This window comes from Lytechinus variegatus, chromosome 5 (genome assembly GCF_018143015.1).
Source record: "Lytechinus variegatus isolate NC3 chromosome 5, Lvar_3.0, whole genome shotgun sequence".
In the NCBI taxonomy this organism is placed as follows: Eukaryota; Metazoa; Echinodermata; class Echinoidea; order Temnopleuroida; family Toxopneustidae; genus Lytechinus; species Lytechinus variegatus.
Window position 1 is genome coordinate 6,988,397 of NC_054744.1, and position 20,466 is coordinate 7,008,862.

General features: G+C 38.3%; 2 protein-coding genes across 2 annotated transcripts in view; one reads left to right on the top strand and one right to left on the bottom strand.

Annotated features, from left to right (window-relative positions):
• LOC121415169 (protein piccolo-like) overlaps nucleotides 1-20,466 on the top strand; it is a 63,103-nt gene that overhangs the window by 21,092 nt on the left and 21,545 nt on the right. The window contains exons 2-4 of the mRNA XM_041608314.1: nucleotides 157-336; nucleotides 1,875-2,004; nucleotides 3,707-3,819. Of these exons, the coding sequence (XP_041464248.1) occupies nucleotides 177-336; nucleotides 1,875-2,004; nucleotides 3,707-3,819 (403 nt within the window). The 5' untranslated portion in view covers nucleotides 157-176. The remainder of the gene's footprint in view (nucleotides 1-156; nucleotides 337-1,874; nucleotides 2,005-3,706; nucleotides 3,820-20,466) is intronic.
• Nucleotides 11,567-12,788, bottom strand: LOC121415170. The gene is made up of 2 exons (XM_041608315.1): nucleotides 12,395-12,788; nucleotides 11,567-12,011 (listed from the first exon to the last, which is right to left on the bottom strand). Exons 1-2 carry the CDS (start codon nucleotides 12,583-12,585, stop codon nucleotides 11,606-11,608), a joined length of 597 nt encoding a protein of 198 aa, XP_041464249.1. The 5' UTR covers nucleotides 12,586-12,788; the 3' UTR covers nucleotides 11,567-11,605.

Below are 20,466 nucleotides of genomic sequence, written 5' to 3' on the forward strand. Positions count from 1 at the left end.
CCCCAGATCTTGCTTTTATCATGGAAAACAATCGCCAACCAGGCAATTGAAAATTAAGTTTTAGTGATCAGCCCATGACTACTTATGCAAATGTTCTATTGTCTTTTTTTACTACTAATATTTCAATGTATGTTTTTAACTTCTTTTTTTTTTGAGACACCGGATAGCTGGCCATCATGACAACTTCTTCTTCTGTTACACCAGAGAGCTTGCGCAAGAGACTGGGTCAGTTAACAGGTGCACAAGACAGTATACAGTCTGTGTCATATTGGATCATTCATCACAAGAATCACTATCGTCAGATCCTGGATTGTTGGTTTGATATTTACAAAGATGGTAAGTTCTATATTAAGGAGCCCATTTCATAAAGCCTGTTATAATGGCAAGTTTGGATTAACAGTTTACTGAAATAATTCAATGTGATTGGCTGATTCAAGACTTGTTATAGAAATTGTGCATTTGTCATTATTATGAAAGGGGACCAATCTTCAGTCATGGGAGAGATGAAAAAAAAAAGAAATTTGGGTCCAGAATATATCACCTCTCACATATTGTAAAAAATGGAAATAAATATGAATATGTTTGGGCAAAAAACATGGGGACTGATCCCTCAAGCTGTTTGTAACTTACATGTGACTAACATGCAACTGCAGGCTTGTTCCTATGTTAATGATGCATGTAAATCCCACATTTTACTTGTCCTCCAAAAAAGTGCAAGTGACACTGAAGTCACTGAATTGATCAACATGTGTAAAAACACACCTTTTAATACACAAATACCCGCTTGCCATCTTTGGTCTCTTATTCCTTAATTATCTTTTGCATTATATGTTTATGTTTTGTTTCATTTTAAATACTCTTATGTACGGTAATGCACTTTGTATCTTTTAAGAGAATGCCCGATGAGGCCTGGTGCATCCTATATGGAACAGTGTTTTGTAATGTGTTCAGTATATCAAAGAATACCAGAATCGATAGACTAGCTTAGCCTGGGTAATACACTACATTCCAACCTTTCATATCCCGACACATTGGAACCAGCACCAATCCGGATAAAGGATTTATCTGGATCCGGGAGACCCAATATTAAATACACGCAGCTGCCTCCCCTATATGGTAGCTACATGTAATCTATCGTTGTGGGCGTATGCAGACAGTATTCACTGCAGTGTAAGTGGATATTACAGGTTGGTTATCGATTGGTTACCAAAACTCTTGGATGATTTACCTGCTGAAATGATTGAGGTATACCTCGAAAGAAAGAAAATGACTTGATGAAACTAAGTTTTGAAATTGGATCATTGCAGCAAGTATCAAAGCTTCGCGAAATCAGCCATTGCTATGACTGTAGGCGCAAACATGATAGCTGGCGCTGTCCGTGTGGAGGTCCAGCGCTAGCTACTGACACATGTGTTGTTTTTTCCCAGAAAAAAAGAGAAAGCGATAAAATGCTTGTGCTGCACCCTGATTTACTGGAAAATTATACTGTCTTTAGAAGTTCTTTTGGTGATTTGGATAAGATATTTTCATAAAAATAATGTGGTTCTAGTTAGACTATATTTGATGTATGTACATCAAAGTGAGTTTGCTTAAGAATTTTGAGTTGAGATAGAAATCTCATTTCACCACGTACTAGATTAAAAAAAAAAATCTTGGCAAGTGTGCGTCCAGATAATAGAGAGATCCGATTAAGGGGAGGCTGGATAAGAGAGGTTGGGCTGTATAGGAGCACCTTGTGGCTTGTGCACTTAACAAGGTGGATATTTGCACTATAGGCCTACAGATCCTTTATTTTTATGTGTTATTTTTTATGTTATATGTTTTTTATTCCTGAATGGTTAGAAAGTATTCTATTTATATCATTTTGTTGACAGCCAAATCTCGCATGAAGCTTACCCTCCTGTATCTGGCCAACGATGTGATTCAGAACAGCAAGCGGAAGGGGACGACGGTCTTCGTAGATGCCTTCAAGAATGTTTTAGAAGATGCTGCCAACCTCTGCCAGTGAGTATGAATGCAAGAATGTTATTACTGTATTCTCTTTTTTTTGTATAGGGACTAGGCCCATATATTTCGTTCCAGAAAGAAAAAAGGTTTGGAAATCTCTTGTCATATGAAAGTTTAAGGAAATTTAGTTATTAAACTGGCTAATTTTCAAGTCTCTGACATTGTCAAAATTTAAATATCTGCATATTTCTTCCTTTATTTATAAAAGCCACTTCTCATGTATAGAATGAACTGAAATTTTCAGGAACTTGTCTTATGTAGCTTTCTGATGTATCAAATTCAAGTGTTAAAAGGGCTTTTTTTTATGCCTCTGAGGTATATTGTTCTCAGGTTGTCTGTCCCACTTTTGTTATTGCAATAACCAAAGAACGGTTAGGTAGGACCAACTTCAATATTGGTCCAAGTATGCATATACTTCTATAGGATGGACAGTGATCTGATTTGTTTGGGGGTATCGATTTCAAATATTAAAGTGCACAGAAGTCACATACGTCTGCCCGTCGAACCAAAGATCGTGGGTTCGAGTCCACCCCGGGCGGATGACTGAAGCCAGTGCGTTGTGTGTAAACGTCTCTCCCATGTTTCATAGATGCAGGCTATGTTACAATGGAAAACACTCCGTCCCTCGGATAGGACGTTAAATGGAGGCCCCGTGTAGAGGAGAGTCACCACCTTTGCACGTTAAGAACCCACTGCACTATTCGTATAAGAGTAGGGGAAACCCCGGTGTAGTGGTCCACCTGCATTCCCCCAGTCAGTTATATCGGGAGGAGAGACCTGCGGGTCATAGTGATTCAGTTCGCTTTTCGCCTCCCAGGCACAGGTGACGCCAAACAAATAATAATAATAAAATAATACAGTGCCTCCCAGAAAAAATGTAGAATAATCAATGCTGAAATAATGTAATGGACAAATGATCATTGTAAAGCTCAGAGTCTTCTCTTTCATCAGGTATAACTTAAATTATGCTTCCTCATTTATGCATGAGTGAGTAAAAACAAGCTGAGGAGAGGATACCCAAAATAATTAGCTCGACGCCAACTGAGTTTCAAACAGAAAATCATGTCTCAAATGTTCAATATCTTCTCTGTCTTTATTATTATGAAAGCTCATTTGAAGAAAATGTTTAAGGAGTTAAAAAGTTCTGTTTCTTTATTAATAATGCTTGAAAATTAATATGTTTTACAAGCTAGTTGTCTGATTTACTCGGTACTTAACACTTTTTTGTTGACCATGCGTAAGCTGTGGCAGGCAATCAGTGAAGACGCATGTAGTCCATGAAAATACAGCAATGCAAGAATTATTTTTTAAAAACAGAACTCTGTTATTCATTGGTCATTTCCTTTCATTTTGTCTCATATTAAAGAGCAGTATATTTTTTTTCTTTTTAACCAACCGCCAAGTGGTTGTTTTAACACATGAATGAAGAATCCTCTAAATTACAATGCACATGTATGAAAGAGGAGACTGAAATTTATAATGATAGTCATTTGTCCATTTCATTTGTGGTTAAGTTAGGATACATGTAGAGATAAATTTTTGAAAATCATACCAGTTAGGTGTGTGGAAATGAAACTTCTTCATTTAAACAATTTCACAGAATCAAGGCATCCCTTTATATCTTATACAAGCATACAACATCAGCAAATTCCTATTTTCGGATAAATATCTGTTTGAATTTTCATATCCATGTGCACAGAGATGACTCGATCAAAAAGAATGTCTTACGACTTTTCAAGATTTGGGGAGAGAGGAGCATTTATGAAACAGACTTCTGTGATAAACTCATTGCAGCTGTAGGAAAACAACAACGTAAGTTACGGTTTCCTTTATTATATATTTTTTTAAGGTTTTCTGAAGTTTGTATGTCCAGATTTATTACCTATTGGGCTTTCACGAGGTATGATGTTTTGGGGGTTGTCCGTCTATCTGACCATTTTTTGTTGCTGTGATATTAAAAAATTCTTTGAACGGGGTTATCTTCAATCTTGGCTTGTGTGTGTATGCAGGAGTGATGAGTTTTGAGGATTTCAAGGTCAAAGGCAACAGCGCTTGGTCATTATATACCAGAAAATGGCTCAAAATTCTAATGACTTCGTGTATAGAATCATGAGACAAATCCGTATAGCTTGCATATACATAGAGGAAGGAAACTGTAGGTTGGGGGCATATGGCCATAAAGTCCTGAATATGACCCATGCTTGATGTACAGTCATTGTAACTAGCATCCATTGAAAACTTCATGATCCGTTGCAATCTGATTTTCTAAGAAATTGTAATGGCATTTGATATGAACAACTCATGAAATCGTAATGATCAAAGTTCCAAATAGTGGTAAACTAAAGTCAGAATTCCAATCTATTTTGAGACTCCCTGTGGAATATATGTAACAGCGTAATGATGTCATCTTTGGCTGCAAAATTACCCTGAGGCTTTCTGCAAAACAGAATTGCATGTATGATTTTAGTATTCCAGACTATTCCTCGCCTGATGCCAAATTTCAACTAGAATACTTCTTGATACTTTCATGTTCAACATGTTTTATTGCAAAATCAATTTGTTAGAAAATACCCTCCGCTTTAATAGTCAGATTGTGTAGTGTGCATTAGGTACATGTATGCAGTAAGGAATCATTTGACAGGTCGGTTTTAATTTTCTTGTATTTTAGTTTCATCTACCTAAATACTATTTTTAGGCCAAATTGGGGGTATTTGTTGAATTACCATCATAACTTTGAAAGTATGTTGGTCTAGTTCATAAAACTTGGACATAAGAGTAATCAAGTATCACTGAACATCCTGTGCGCATTTTAGGTCACATGACCAAGGTCAAAGGTCAATGAACTGTGGCCATAATGGGGGTATCTGTTGAATTACCATCATAACTTTTCAAGTTTAATGATCTGACTTTTGAAACATGGACATAAGAGTAATCAAGTATCACTGAATATCCTGTGCAAGTTTCAGGTCACATGATCAAGGTCAAGGGTCATGTGAGGTCAATGAATTTGGGCAACATTAGGGGTATTTGTTGAATTACCATCCTATCTCTGTAAGTGTATTGGTCTACATGTAGTTCATAAAACATGGAAATAAGAGTAACCAAGTATCACTGAACATCTTGTGCGAGTTATAGTAGTTTTCAAAGTCAGCACTGCTGCTATGTTGAATTGCGTGATGCAGGTGAGGTCATATCACATATTATAGTAAGTTGTTAATTAGGTTTAATTAATATTTCATCATTTACCGCATCCACCGGCTCCGCCACCCCTGATATTGTATTGATCTAATTCATAGTAATATGTTTAGCCTATAGTTCTAGATTCAAAATGAGATATTACTCAATAAATTTGGTTAAGATGCTGTGATGTAGCAACAATTTATCCATGGCACCATGTGAAAAATTGTTCATACACCACCCTTTTTGCATACCCAAGAAATGCGACCATATGGATTTTAGTATGAAACCTTAGACTTAGATATCAATGAAATATCTGGAAGTGATTACATCATAAGAATATGAATGAAAATATTTTTTTTTACCCCAATGCTCACTTTAATCGATCAGGCTCTTTTACAAAAATGTTAAAAGCCATTTTAGAAGTGATCCAGTGTAAGTGCCATCATGCCCTGGAGGAAATAAGCATCTCTCATGTAAGTGATATGATCTACATATACATGTATGTTTGATAATGAAGTATTTACACATTTTAAAGCAAAATTATTTTAGTTGAACACTTGTAAAGGCATTGAATTTGACTGAAAGAAGTCAAGAATCCAGTTTTATGACATTGTTCATTTGCCCTCCACACATCAAATGACTAACTCTAATCCTTGATTTACTTCTACGACGATACTCAGCAGGATCCATAAGTCAGGATGTAGTGCTAAGGAAATATCTTGGGTGCTCATTTGCAGGTGCGATAGCTCAGTCGGTAGAGTGGGGGATTCGTATTCCGGTGACCCGGGTTCGATTCCCACTTGGTAAGGCATTAATCCTCAGTACCAGGACCTTCAGAGAGGACCTTAAGCCGTCTGTCTTCTGGTTGCTTGCTTACAAGCATTCATGCTTTCTTAGCAATTCGGTAAAAATCACCAACACCACTAGCAAATAGTACATACTTGTTGGTGCTTTTAAAACATTGTGCAGTTTGTGCAAGTAAAAATCTACTTCCTTGGTTTAGATGTTGGTTGGAAGCGCCCCCCCCCCCCCCCCCCCCCGAAGACCTCCAATGAAGGGGCATCAAGGATGGTTTTGGGAAGCGCATTCCACGCAGTCACTGTCCTGGGAAAATAGGAATTCTGGTGTAGTTGGGTGCAGTGTGGAATAGCCAACAACTTCTTTGGATGATATTGCCGAGTATTGCTGGTATTGCTGGCAATCATAGGAGCTGTGTAGTGGTCTGCATTGATCACTACCATCCTGTGTTTTTTGTACATGAGGTACATGTAGAGGCTTGCAAGCATTTTTCCTCCTCTCCTGGCTCTCCCATTTAAGTTGTTGGATCATCGCAGAGACGCTGTCCATACGATGGTATCTCTGGAGGGTAAATCTTGCTGCTCGCCTTTGTACTGCTTCCATTTGTGAGATGTGCTTGTTTGTGTGAGGGTTCCAGATTGAGCTACAGTATTCCAGGTGTTGTCTAACAAGACTGAAGTAGGCTTGTTGACGGACCTTTTGGTTGGTTCTACGGAGGTTTTAACACTATACCCTACCCTAAGAAAACCCAAACCTAACATTAATAATAATAAATAATACATATGATTTATATAGCGTCTTTCCATTTTGATTAAATGCTCAAGGCGCTTTTAAGGGAGTAAGACATAAAAGTAAAGAGAACTAAGAGAAGTACAAAAAAGGGCAAATTTAGAAATGAGGAAAAATGACTGTCTTCAAACCTAGTACCTGCTGGTGAACAAAAGCAAATTTAGGTTGCCCTTAGAGAATGTTGCAGAGTTTGAGTTCTTCAGCTCCTGTGGTAGTGAATTCCACAGGGCTGGTCCGGCATGAGCAAAGGCTCGATCGCTTCAGGATTTTTTAGATAGTGGGATATGCAAGAGACTAGATTGGGATGATCGCAATGTGCGTGCAGGTTGATAGTGGTGTATAAGAGACTTGTAATCGGGTGCGGATCCATTGATGATATGATGAACCAAAAATAGAATTATGAAAACTATGTGATCCTGTATGGGCAGCCAATGGAGGTTTTTAAGAACAGGAGTGATGTGATCGTGGAGTTAGGCATATTAAAGAGAAGACTATTAATTATTACCAAAAAACCCCTATTGCAACCCTAACCCTACATGTTATCGTAGACGAAATTAAGCCAAGAGCAAATGTTGCTGGAGCAAATATTGTGTCACCAAGAATTCATCTGGAGACTTGAACTATGTAGGGACAGTGATTTTCCGTTTCAAAAAATGGCCTTTTCCGTTTCAGAAAATCCCGAATTCCGTTTCAGCACGTCAGAAAACGGAAATTCCGTTTCCCCATAGACGTTGTACACAGGGAAAAGTGACAATTCCGTTTACACATTGAATAGCAAAATCAAAGCGCATACACTCGCACTGGCCAAAATTTGTATCTGCTACTGTACCAACAACACAATAGAATCCGTTCTAATCGGATCTATGCTGGTGTATTCAATAATTTTTCAAACTGATTTAGCATGCATACATCCTCACCTTTCACATAATTAGCATTATTTTACGGTGAAATTAAATTTCATCGATAATTTTGGGGTTTTTTGGACATCGTTATCATCAGTCAACGACTTTCGCCAGTCCGCCATCTTGGATTTTAAGACCACGATATCGTGCTGAACATCTTCAAATGTAGAGGGCAACAACACACGACCGTTGCAGTTGAGCGATGTGAAGCTCAACCCGGCCGGCTGGGTACGATCGCGGGGTACTATCGAGTGTGCTGATGTCGAGAGCAATCACGATGTGTGAATTGTCATGATTGTAGCGAAGTGAGATCGTGTTTTCTGGGGTTTTGTGGCCATTTAATATTCTCATTTTGTTGTTATTTCGGAGTAATTTCTGTTGCTATTCTGTGTATTTTGAGGGAAAATACGTTTTCCGTGATTTTCCGTTTGAAATGCCACTTTCCGTTTCAAAAGGCCTTTTCCGTGAATTCCGTCCGTTTTCCGCGATCGCGGAAAATCACTGTCCCTAACTATGTTGCATTGCCTTCATCTTTTCACCTTATTGGTAGCAATGGGCTATTATAGACCCTGACCAAAGCTTGTAAAGGGAAATTGACAAAAATCTGTACACTGCAAAAGCACAACAATGCAAGTTTCATGCATATTCACCACTTGCCAGCAAGTCAGCGGATTTTGAAAATACCTGTAGCAAGCCCAGGTCTATAAAGTGCTTCCCATCAGTCTGAATTATTGTGTCAGGAGGGTTGTAATTACATAGATTTGTAATGAATAAAAAATAATAAATTCTTGACTTTTCCTGATTTCCAGAATTGGAATTAAAGTTTGTTTTTACAATGTGCAAAAGATAAATGACACTGACAACATGTAGTGTTTGGATGAAGACTTACATGTAGCACTTGACTTGGGTTTGATATAAAACTCCTGGAAGTTTTGGCAGTGGAAACTTTCCATGGGAATAAAGAGAAATTTTGTGGGACTTTTCAGGATTTTTAGCATTTTTCAAAAGTTTTAAGAAATAATATTAAAAAAGCAACAATTTTCTGATAAATAGTTATATATACAGGAATACATGTACATGTATGTGTATAAAAAGAAAGGAATACTCAGTATTCTTATTGGCAGTGACGATTTCAAAATGAGTTTGTACATGTACAGAATGTAATAAAATGACCACCCAAGTGTTTGTACAAAAATATAAAACAATATGTGTGTCAAACTCAAAGGAATCTGGAAGAAAGTACATGAAGCGTAATATCAACTGACTATATTCAGTTGATCTTTCAACTTCTTTCAACCACGATGTTGTAGAGAAGGTGAATATCATCAGAAATAACTTCAGATTGTAATGCGTCTATTTCCGGAAGTAATGCGACTTCTAAGAGTTTACAATTACCTTCGCCATCACCACGATGTTGTAGAGAAGGTGAATATCATCATAAACAACTTTGGATAATAGTGCATCTATTTCAGTAGGTTATGCATCCTCTTAGAGTTTACGATTGCCTCCGCCATCATCACGATGTTGTAGAGAAGGTGAATATCATCGTAAACAACTTTTGATAATAGTGCATCTATTTCAGTAGGTTATGCGTCATCTTAGAGTTTACGATTGCCTCTTCCATCATCACGATGTTTTAGAGAAGGTGAATATCATCGGAAATAACTTGAGATTGTAGTGCGTCTATTTCCGGAAGAAATGCGACCTCAGCAGCATAGAATATCAATATACCCTACTGAAGGTGTTAATTACTTTTTCCGGTAAACAATAGGGAAGCGGAAATTGGTTAATTAGTAATCCTTCCGGTGACAATAAGGAAGCGGGTATTCGTTAATGAGATGTCCTTCCGGTGACATCCTGTAAACAATAGGAACGCGGATATTCGTTAATGAGGCATCCTCCCAGTGTCTTCATTTATCCGGAAGCACATTCTTTTGTTCTAGAATCATTCATGGAGCAAGGGGGGGTCACTGAGCCATTTACCTGGGGATCTGGGGATCAGCCACTTGGCTTCCTTGAGCAGGATAATCAGACATGTATATGTCTGTGTAGGTCTGAGTATATACAATATGATCAATAAATTACATTCTGATATTTCTGTGGACACGCCCACCTTATTAGATAGAACCTGATTGGTCATTCGGTTTGACGATTTTAGAGTGGAATATATGTCAGTGATTAAAAGGGCATGATGCGCATGTATTCCTCTTCACTTTTAGACCAGTTTTTTTTTCCTGTTTTCATTTTTATTCTTATTCTATATTTGTGATTCAGTTCAATTGCTGGTATATTACTCTTGATTTTATTCGATGAAATAATCTTCATATTGTTTCATACTTCAGATTTGAATTTATTTTTGTTTGGTTCATTAATATAAGGTAGACGCCCTCTACTGTTTGGTCATTACCGCTTGGTTGTTGCGTTATGTGTTATCTACAAACCATTCCTATTTATTGGGGAGGGTGTGGTAGATGGGGTAGGGTAGGCTGGTGGGTCTATTTAAAGATTGGTAGCTGAGGTATTGATTTATTTCAGATTTTGTATAATAATATAATAATAATGACAACAATAATAGTTACATAGCGCTTCATAAATTGGTTTTTAAGCATTTTACACATGTCATTATCATCACCCTGGTCATAGGATCCATTACTCTTCCACACATAAAGTGGACCATCTCCTCTCCCTGGGGAGCATCCTGGCCAGGCAACTATTTATCGGTGCACACATACCAATCTAATCGCATTGACGTTCTCATCCTATCGCATACCCATTTAATACCTGGGTCGAGAGTGGCAAAGTGTGGATTGTATGTAGCTAGATAGTTCTACTTGAAAAAAATTGAAGTTTCAGCCCTTGGTAGACGTAGGTACTGCAATATCAAACAAATGTACAACATAATTAAAGTGAACAGTAGTTTATTTTTTGAATATGCATTAACATACAGAAATTACAATCATCATTACTGTCAGGGTATTTTCTTTCACAGAGTTCGTTTGCGGTCAGTCTGAATCTTATGCATCGTTGCCTCACTTGTCACCATCTTCGGTCTCATCTGTTTCTCCTTCACTGCTGTCTTCATCTTCATCCTGGTATTGGAATAATCCCTCAAATTTTGTCTTATGTCTGGCTAATACACGGCGAATGGCCTTCCACTTCTTCATGCCATTTTCTACTTTCTTCATGATGTCAGAAAGGATTTCGTAATTGGTGTCATCATCTTCAAGGTACAAGCTCTGTCGCAAGAAGTTAGAGTAGTGGTCAAAGAAGATTCGTTTAACAGCCCATAGAACTTTCACGTGGGCTTTTTCTTTAGCATCATCTTCACTCATACCATTGGAGATATATTTTTTGTATTTTTCATTCCTCGACTCCTCAGTTGCTATCATGGCCATTTCTAACCATTCATGGTAAGCCTGGTTATCTTCAAGTTCTCCTGTCTCGTCCATCTCTGAATTCATTGATTCTTCCTCTCCACTTTCTGAGTCCTCGGATGGTGCATTGCCGTCATGGATAGCCTCCGCAACTCGGTGCTTTTTAGATGGAGGTTCATACTGAGAATCATCTTCGCTATCCTCTTTTTCGTATTCAGTGTCTTCGTGGTCTTCCATTTTGGGGTGCACAATCTGTTTGTGCCTTTTGAGATCAAATTTTCGACCATATGATTTATGACACAGTGAACAACTGTAGCGCTTGGACATGAAACTATTCATGTTCATTCGTTGAGGTTCCGTTTTCAAAATGACACAGAGCAACTGAATCTTCGTACTTGTACAGATTGCATTGCCGCAAAAAACGGCGTTTACGCCGTAACGCCGTTGACGGCGCTCGAGATGCATTGCTACGGCGTCAAAGAGCAACTGAATCTTCAGACTTGTACAGATCGCATTGCCGCAAATAAAAACGGCGTTTACGCCGTTGACAGAGTTTCACTGCAGAGTTTGCGCATTTGTGCTTATAGTGTGCATGGAGACTCTTATCCAATTATTCAATAGAGCCTCAACCCCTGCTCTTTGATGCCCAACAAATCTTGTCCCATGGACTTTGGGGAAGGTATATACACTGACATGGATTTTACCAAAGTCCTTCAGTTGCCGTTTTAGTTCACCAGATTTCTTCATTGAGTAGTAGATACCAATCATGAAGTCCTGTACATCTTTAAATTCCTTTGATTTCATTAATGAGTCCTTCAATGCAAGCTCCACACGATGGCTCACACAGTGCACAGTTACCAACCATGTCCTTTCTTTCTTGAATTGCGTCAGAAGCCCGTTGTACAAGCCTGTATTCACCGAGGCACCATCGCTCGTTGCTCCTACCATCACATTGATGTACCTGTATTGAATGCACAGTACCATAAACAAACATTAATATCATAGCAATGGATATTATTGATACTACATGTAAGGCATGTATAACTCTTTCTTTGACATTTTCGATATCTCATCATTAATGAAAACTGAAAATTTAAAATATGGGCCTATAATAATTACTTTTGGATTTAACCATTTGGACAAAATATAACAGGCAGAGAACATACATGTAACTGAGGTGGGATCAACTAAGAAAAAAAATGATCATGCATCTATTTGACTTCACTTTTTTGCTGAATAATCATGAATAATTCAATTTATTTATACTTAGCATGAAAAAGTGTAATGCTGGAAATAAGTCACTGTCTTATCGATCAGGTAATATTTAAAATCATTCACACTCACTGTTCCTTCTCAAGCTTTAATGTGTCTTTGAATGCTGAGTCAATTGATTTCTTCAGATTGGCTGCACTTGGGTTGCCATACTCGTCTATATCTTGCAGTCCAATCACATAGTAGCAGGGGGAGACCACCTTTCTCAAACCTAACCATAACCAGCTCTTTTTCAGACCCTGTTTTCTTTGGCTGAGACCCATCTGTTAGCACACTAAACGCTGTGGAGTTGCACAGAAGAACAGCGACCGTTTCTCTGATGGCTTCAGCTATCTCTGAAACAAATTCTTTGCATGCATCACTACTGTCAGTCCCTTGAAGCAATCTAACCCCATTCTCCTTCTGAATCTTTACCAAAGTTTTGAAATGGGAAAGTGGAAGGCCACCTCTTGCCAGTTCATATGCAGTTTTTGTCTCACCTGCGAAGCAAAGTGAGACTACATGTATAGGCGCCGCTTTTCCGACGGCGGCGGCGTCAACATCACATCTTAACCTGAGGTTAAGTTTTTGAAATGACGTCATAACTTAGAAAGTGTATGGACCTAGTTAATAAAACTTGGCCATAAGGTTAATCAAGTATTACTGAATATCCTATTAGAGTTTCATGTCACATGACCAAGGTCAAAGGTCATTTAGGGTCAATGAACTTAGACCATGTTGGAGGAATCAACATCGAAATCTTAACCTGAGGTTAAGTTTTTGAAATGTCATCATAACTAAGAAAATATATGGACCTAGTTCATGAAACTTGGACATTAGGTTAATCAAGTATCACTGAACATCCTACATGAGTTTCACGTCACATGACCAAGGTCAAAGGTCATTTAGGGTCAATGAACTTTGGCCGAATTGGGGATATCTGTTGAATTCCCATCATAACTTTGAAAGTTTATGGATCTGATTCATGAAACTTGGACACAATAGTAATCAAGCATCACTGAAAATTTTGTGCAAGTTTCAGGTCTCATGATTAAGGTCAAAGGTCATTTAGGGTCAATGAACTTTTGCCGAATCGGGGTATCTGTTGAATTACCATCATAACTTTGAAAGTTTATTGGTCTAGTTCATTAAACTTGGACATTAGAGTAATCAAGTATCACTGAACATCCTGTGCGCGTTTCAGGTCACATGACCAAGGTCAAAGGTCAATGAACTTTGGCCGGATTGGGTGTATCTGTTGAATTACCATCATAACTTTGAAAGTTTATGGTTCTGATTCATGAAACTTGTACATAAGAGTAATCAAGTATCACTGAACATCCTGTTTGAGTTTCAGGTCACATGATCAAGGTCAAAGGTCATGTAAGGTCAATGAACTTTGGCCATGTTGGGGTTTTTTGTTGAATAACCATCATATCTCTGTAAGTTTATTGGTCTAGTTCATAAAAAGTGGACATAAGAGTAACCATGTATCACTGAACATCTTGTGCGAGTTAGAGTAGTATTCAAAGTCAGCACTGCTGCTATATTGAACCGCGTGATGCAGGTGAGACAGCCAGAGGCATTCCACTTGTTAAGAGTTTACGGTATCCCTCTGTTGCTTCACGATGTAAAGCTGAGTCAATTCTTGGTTGGGAACCACTGGTAGTACCAGAAGAAGCAGCAGCACTTCCAGAGTGAGGTTTTACCCTACATCCTCCAAGAAGTTTTTCATACTCTACAGCTATTTCATGCACCTGGAGAGAGAGAAGAAAACATTAAAAATCATAATGTAGATAGGTAGATGTAGGTTACAGGTAGGTATTTGTTTATTCCTTTATTCATTAATTTTTTTATCTAATTTATTAGACATTTATTCATCATGTGAAGTGGACCAATGATTTTTCCCCATCACACCATGAGAATAGCCTTTACCCTTTACAGCTGATTTTTAGTTTACTGCTTAACGCCAGCCCACTTCCAAAATAAAATATCTCCAAAAAAAATTTTCATTTTATTTTGGCTTTTAATAAAGCAAAAGCTAGAATTCATGGAAGACATTCAAATGACACGCAAACAAAATTTGGGCAAAATGGCCCCCCTCTAGGCACAGGCCAGAATACACTGATGACATAGAAATGACATGCAAAAACATGTATTTGAATGTATCAGTTCAAAGTCTTAGGAATACACAAATTTCTTGCACATGCTATGCCTACACTACAGTCACAAATACATATTACAAGCCCCCCCCCCCCCCATTTCCCCCTTCTTTTTAACAATTTTTAAACAAAATTAAGAAATGAAAAGTGAGCACCATGGCCTTATGATGAGGCGATGGCCAATAAGTATTTGGCTGAATGCACTATAAAGTATTTTCCATAGGATAATGCAGTAAATAAAATCCATAAATCTGGGACATAAAACAAGATCTACGAGTATAAAGTTGGGCGTAGCCTTACTACACTTCCAAGTTGCTCGGTAAAGTTTAGTAAAAGTAAACTTAACTAAAATAAAGAGCCCAAGCTGAGGTCTTCCCAATATTCAGGCCAAGCAGGGCTCCACACTAACCCATTTTTTCTACTGGTCCAACCTATTCATGTCGGACCAGTAGATACCCAGTTTTTCAAATTTTTACTGGTCCGAACCTAAAATCTACTGGTCCCAAAAAGTAAAGAAAACATTAAAAAAAAGGCGCAAGTTTATTTTTCTAGCCTTTCGTGACCCCCCCCCCCCCCCCCCCCCCCGTAAAACGAAGGAATGAAGGACAAAAAGAAAGCAAGACAGAAACGAAGAGAGTAAGACAGAAAGAAAGAAGGAAGGAAGGAAAGTCAGAAAGAAAGAAAGGATGGAAGGAAAGCAGGAAGGAAAGAAGTAAGAAAAGAAGGAAGGAAGGAAGGAAAGAAGGAAGGAAAGTAAGAAAGAAAGGATGGAAGGAAGGAAGGAAAGTAAGAAAGAAAGGATGGAAGGAAGGAGGGAGGAAGGAAGGGAGGAAAGAAGGGAGGAAAGAAGGAAGGAAAGAAGGAAGGAAGGAAAGTAAGAAAGGATGGAAGGAAAGAAGGAAGGAAAGGAGGAAGGAAGGAAGGAAGGAAAGAAGGAAGGAAAGTAAGAAAGAAAGAAAGGATGGAAGGAAGGAAGGAAGGAAAGTAAGAAAGAAAGGATGGAAGGAAGGAAGGAGGGAGGAAGGAAGGGAGGAAAGAAGGGAGGAAAGAAGGAAGGAAAGAAGGAAGGAAAGTAAGAAAGGATGGAAGGAAAGAAGGAAGGAAAGAAGGAAGGAAGGAAGGAAAGAAAGAAGGAAGGAAAGAAGGAAAGAAAGAAGGAAGGAAAGTCAGAAAGAAAGGATGGAAGGAAGGAAGAAAAGAAGGAAGGAAGAAAGGATGGAAGGAAGGAAAGAAGGAAGGAAGGAAGGAAAGAAGGAAGGAAAGTAAGAAAGAAAGGATGGAAGGAAGGAAGGAGGGAGGAAAGAAGGGAGGAAAGAAGGAAGGAAAGTAAGAAAGAAAGAAAGGATGGAAGGAAGGAAAGAAGGAAGGAAAGAAGGGATGAAAGGAGGAAGGAAGGAAGGAAGGAAGGAAGGAAGGAAAGAAGGAAGGAAGGAAAGAAGGAAGGAAGGAAGGAAGGAAGGAAAGAAGGAAGGAAAGAAGGAAGGAAAGAAGGAAGGAAAGAAGGAAGGAAGGAAGGAAAGAAGGAAGGAAAGAAGGAAGGAAAGAAGGAAGGAAGGAAAGAAGGAAGGAAAGAAGGAAGGAAAGTAAGAAAGAAAGGATGGAAGGAAGGAGGAGGGAGGAAAGAAGGGAGGAAAGAAGGAAGGAAAGAAGGAAGGAAAGAAGGGAGGAAAGGAGGAAGGAAGGAAGGAAAGAAGGAAGGAAAGAAGGAAGGAAGGAAGGAAGGAAAGAAAGAAAGAAGGAAGGAAGGAAAGAAGGAAGGAAAGAAGGAAGGAAGGAAGGAAAGAAATAGAGAAAAAGAAATTAAAAGAAAGATTGAAAAGAAAGAAGGAAAGAAAACAGGAAGAAAACAGAGGAAGAAAGCTAAAACTATTATCATAAATAATTTATCTTTCTTTTTTGGCTCAATTGAAATAGCTACGAAAGAAAGTCAGAAACCAAGTGTATCAACACACACATAAATGCATATGTGGGGCTAATATGTATTCAGACGATACCACCCGAGACCCGATCTGTTTGAACCAAACAGAAGTGAAAATTTACCCTTTTACTGCTTACAGATGACAGAGTTACTCCAATTTTTAGGAAATATGGACATTATAAGAGCCTTTCATGAGTATGAACAGTGAATTTTGACAGTTCTGTGAGAGATTTCTGCCAGAGTTTAGCCAGGCTTCGTTCGTGCGGCCAGTGGAGAATTCACCATGTGGATTGTGTGGCTGACTACATGTACACTGTGTATGCATGCTGTATAGTACTCTAGTAACACGTGCGATTCATTCTGTGTGTATTCTGTGTATGAATTGCAGAATTTAACGGGGGAAATGGTTTGCTGTGAATTTGACCATTTCTGGAAAAGTTATTGGCCCAACAATGGTTTTTATTACTGGTCATGTCGGACCCTTAAATCTTGCTATTTTTGGAAAAATTACTGGCCCGACAATGATATTTTTTACTGGTCATGTCGGACCAGTAAATCTTCCAATTTCTGAAAATCTACTGGCCCAACAGCGATTTTTACCGGTCTGGGACTGTCGGACCGCCGCTAGTGTCGAGCCCTGCTGAATATTGGTGGTGACTCACGCATTGCCATTGCTGAAAAGTATGGGAGCAACTTTCACATGATGTGAAGTTTACCGGTGAATATACGATAAGTGTGTAGGATTTCTCTATTTTTTAGCTTGAATTCATCGGTTTCTGTCACCCTGGTCGGGTTTGATGTAGGCCGCCATATTTGTTGTTCCGAACAACGGAACTTCTTTCGCTTGCGCCTGACGAGTGGCCGGCGAAGCTCCCGTCTTCCGGCCGGAGGACGACACTATGGAGCTTCGCCCCGGCCCCGTACGCGAGACACAACCAAGTCGGGATAGACTTCAATACCGTCCGGGTACGGTAGCCTAGATACCCATTAAAATAAGTGACAATCTATGTTAGAATCAACTTCAAAAACGTAATTAAATCATGGTAATATTAGTTGTAGTGCAGAATACCGTACCATAAACGAAAATTGAGACAATATTAAGCTTACCTTTCCCCCAAAATGCCTGCTGACATTATGTTTTGTAATGAAGGTAGTTCCATTGATGTAAGCACTCGCTGCCTTCTCGGCCGCGCCACGGATTCTAGGGTCACACTTAATTTTTGCCCCCTGTCTCCTGCAGGTCTCACACCAGATTTTAGTGGCATACGTGATACCCTCTGCCGTTGTTTCTTTGTCGAACCCTACCCCGAACCCCCAGCTCTTGACAGTCTTGATTGTAACTTTTTTACTGGCACTCATGTTGTTTTTCTTTCAAATCAAATCAAAGACAAAGTCCATTCCATACCCTAGATCTGGCGCCTAGCAACGGATCGCTCAGCTCAGCTATCCGGCCGGCCACGCGCAGCTCAGCGATCGCGAGGCGCTATTAATCGCGCTACCTAAAATGCATTAAGGCGCACATTTAGCGCGCGATCACTCTCGCGCGCCTTAAAATCGAGTCCCTGATCATCGTAAACAACTTTGGATAATAGTGCGTCTATTTTGGTTGGTCGTGCGTCTTACAGTTGCCTCCGCCATCACCACGATGTTGCAGAGAAGGTGAATATGGGAAATAACTTGAGATTGTAGTGCGTCTATTTCCGGAAGTAATCAACCTCTAAGAGTTTACGATTGCCTCCGCCATCACCACGATGTTGTAGAGAAGAGGACTTATTGTTTATCAGAGGTAGTGTCACGTGCTGCATCATCAATATCTTCTTTCCGTTCCTCTGATTATGTGGGAGATCAAAACCTTCTTCCTCTGCTTTTGTCGGAGATCAAAACAAATTCTGTCATCAGTGTAGCTTGCAGCATTTGTCCACATGCCGGCCACCCACAAATTTTTCTATTTTTTTGTTTTTGAATATCTGCCGATCCGATATCCGAACCGACTTCAATTTTAGGAGCAAACTTCCAAACCGAACTCTGATCCCGTTATTACTCTAACTTACAACATTAATTTTGACTCAGTCCTCATCATGAGTTCGGTATTCTCGATATTTTAGACTTAAGAGCAAATTTTGACAAGCCAGCAGCTTTGTATAGCACCATCTCAAGTCCTTAACTGCTCAAACTTGGCCAAGTTCTTAACCCATAATGCAAGATATGTTTCCTCATTTGGCCACAGTTACTGTTTTACATTTGTATAATTTTTGCAAACTATTTTGCTGTTTTTTTTTTCTGGGTTTGCTGGGTTCAAAGGTCATGTACATGTAGGGGTCCAAAAATCAAATGATGTGAAGTCTTGTCCCTCCCTTTTTCAAGGTTTTGTTCAACTTGCTCTCATTTCTTTATATCTGCATCAGTTGTGTTTATACTTGGTACAAATGATCTTTGGGTATTATCATATTTGTGCTCTTGAGGATGATAAGGCCAAAGGTCATCTTTGGTTCAAAAGATCATATTGCATATTTTATTGATCGCGAAATCAGGCAAGACTCTTGAACCACCTTGTTAATAAATGGGGGCCATATTGGTTAAAAATGAGGAGAAAACAAAGACAAAAATTCAAATATTAAATCTCTTTAGATCCATTATCTTGATTATCATTATTGTATTTTGATTTGGTGGTAATCTAACAGTAAAATGAGAAATATTTACCTATTTCTAGGACTACAAGACAGATTTCAAAAAATTTAGAATGTTTGACTTCTAACATCAATTCTGTACAAGGACATAATCACAATCTCACAAACATTGCAATATAGAATTGATTTTTCAAGGTATCAAAGTGTACATTCCTTTTACTAAATGATTTGAGATGAAAAAAATAATGAAACCATTATTAAACAAAGTTTGAAGGGGGTACTGTACAGTGCGTATAAAAAAAAACGGGACAGATTTGAAAAGTCTATAAAATTTTTATTTCAAATAATGATGTCTATATTTTGGTGTTAATAGATGCTCTAAGGTCTTATCTTTGAAATGCAATTACAAAAAATAAATTTTATTCATGCTTGAGCGAACACGGGACATTTTTGTTGGGGGGTCAAAAAGAGGCTTGCGCCAAAATTGCAGAATATGTGTAATACAATGATCAGACTTCATGCTAATCAGGAGACTTCTTCTTGACCTTTTCATTATCTGTGCCACAATTTTCGAATTATGCTCTCAAATTTCATTTACAAAGTTACTTATTTAATTGAATTATTTCGTTTTTTCATTTAATCTTCTCTTACCTTTTAATTTTCCTTCATAAGTAACTGAGAAAAGATTTTTTTTGAAAACCCAAGTAAGAAGATTTGAATGATTAATTGGGAAAACTTGTGATTATTAAAATCGTTTTATTATGTGAAACAAATAATGTTATGTACCTTTAAAAGACATGAATCTATTTTTCAATGGGTCATTAATTGCTTGACAGGAAACACAGGAAGGGATTCATGTCTTTCAATGACAATGGTGTATTGAGTCAATTTTGAAGGAGCTAGATATGGCAGATCGGGTAAAATGTATTAAAAAGTTGTGAGCGAGCGAAGTGAGCACGCAAATATTCCCACTTTTTTAATTACAATATCAAATTTTGTGATAGATTTTGACATAATATTCAGAAAATAATATCATATTTTACTTTCTATCTGTCCTTTTATTTCCTGTCCACTTTTTTTTGGTCATGATTGTTTTAATTGGGGGGGAGCAACCCGAGCGCCCACCCATCTGTGTGGCTTTGTTCAAAAGGCACCATAATCTTTGTAGCACATAATGAAAGGATTTGAATAAAAAAATCCATGCTCTCCCATAATTCGGTTGAAAAAAAATAATTTTAGCTTGAAGAAGGAATATTCAAAGCTAACAGAGAGCATATTAAAAAGGAATAACAGAATAATTCAAGCAAATAAATAGATCTGAAAATGAATTTTGACCGCATGATTTGAAAATTATGGCAAAGATAATGAAAAGGTTAAGAGGAAGTCTGCTAATAAGCAAGAAGTCCGATCATCATATTACTCATATTCTGCAATTCTGGCGCAAGCCTCTTTTTGAAC

Bases quoted from the DNA above. Each gene is read 5' to 3' on its own strand.
- LOC121415170 (XM_041608315.1), bottom strand. From the start codon at position 12,585: ATGGGTCTCAGCCAAAGAAAACAGGGTCTGAAAAAGAGCTGGTTATGG. The intron at 12,012-12,394 runs GTGAGTGTGAAT...CATTCAATACAG, and splicing joins TTAAAGCTTGAGAAGGAACA to GTACATCAATGTGATGGTAG.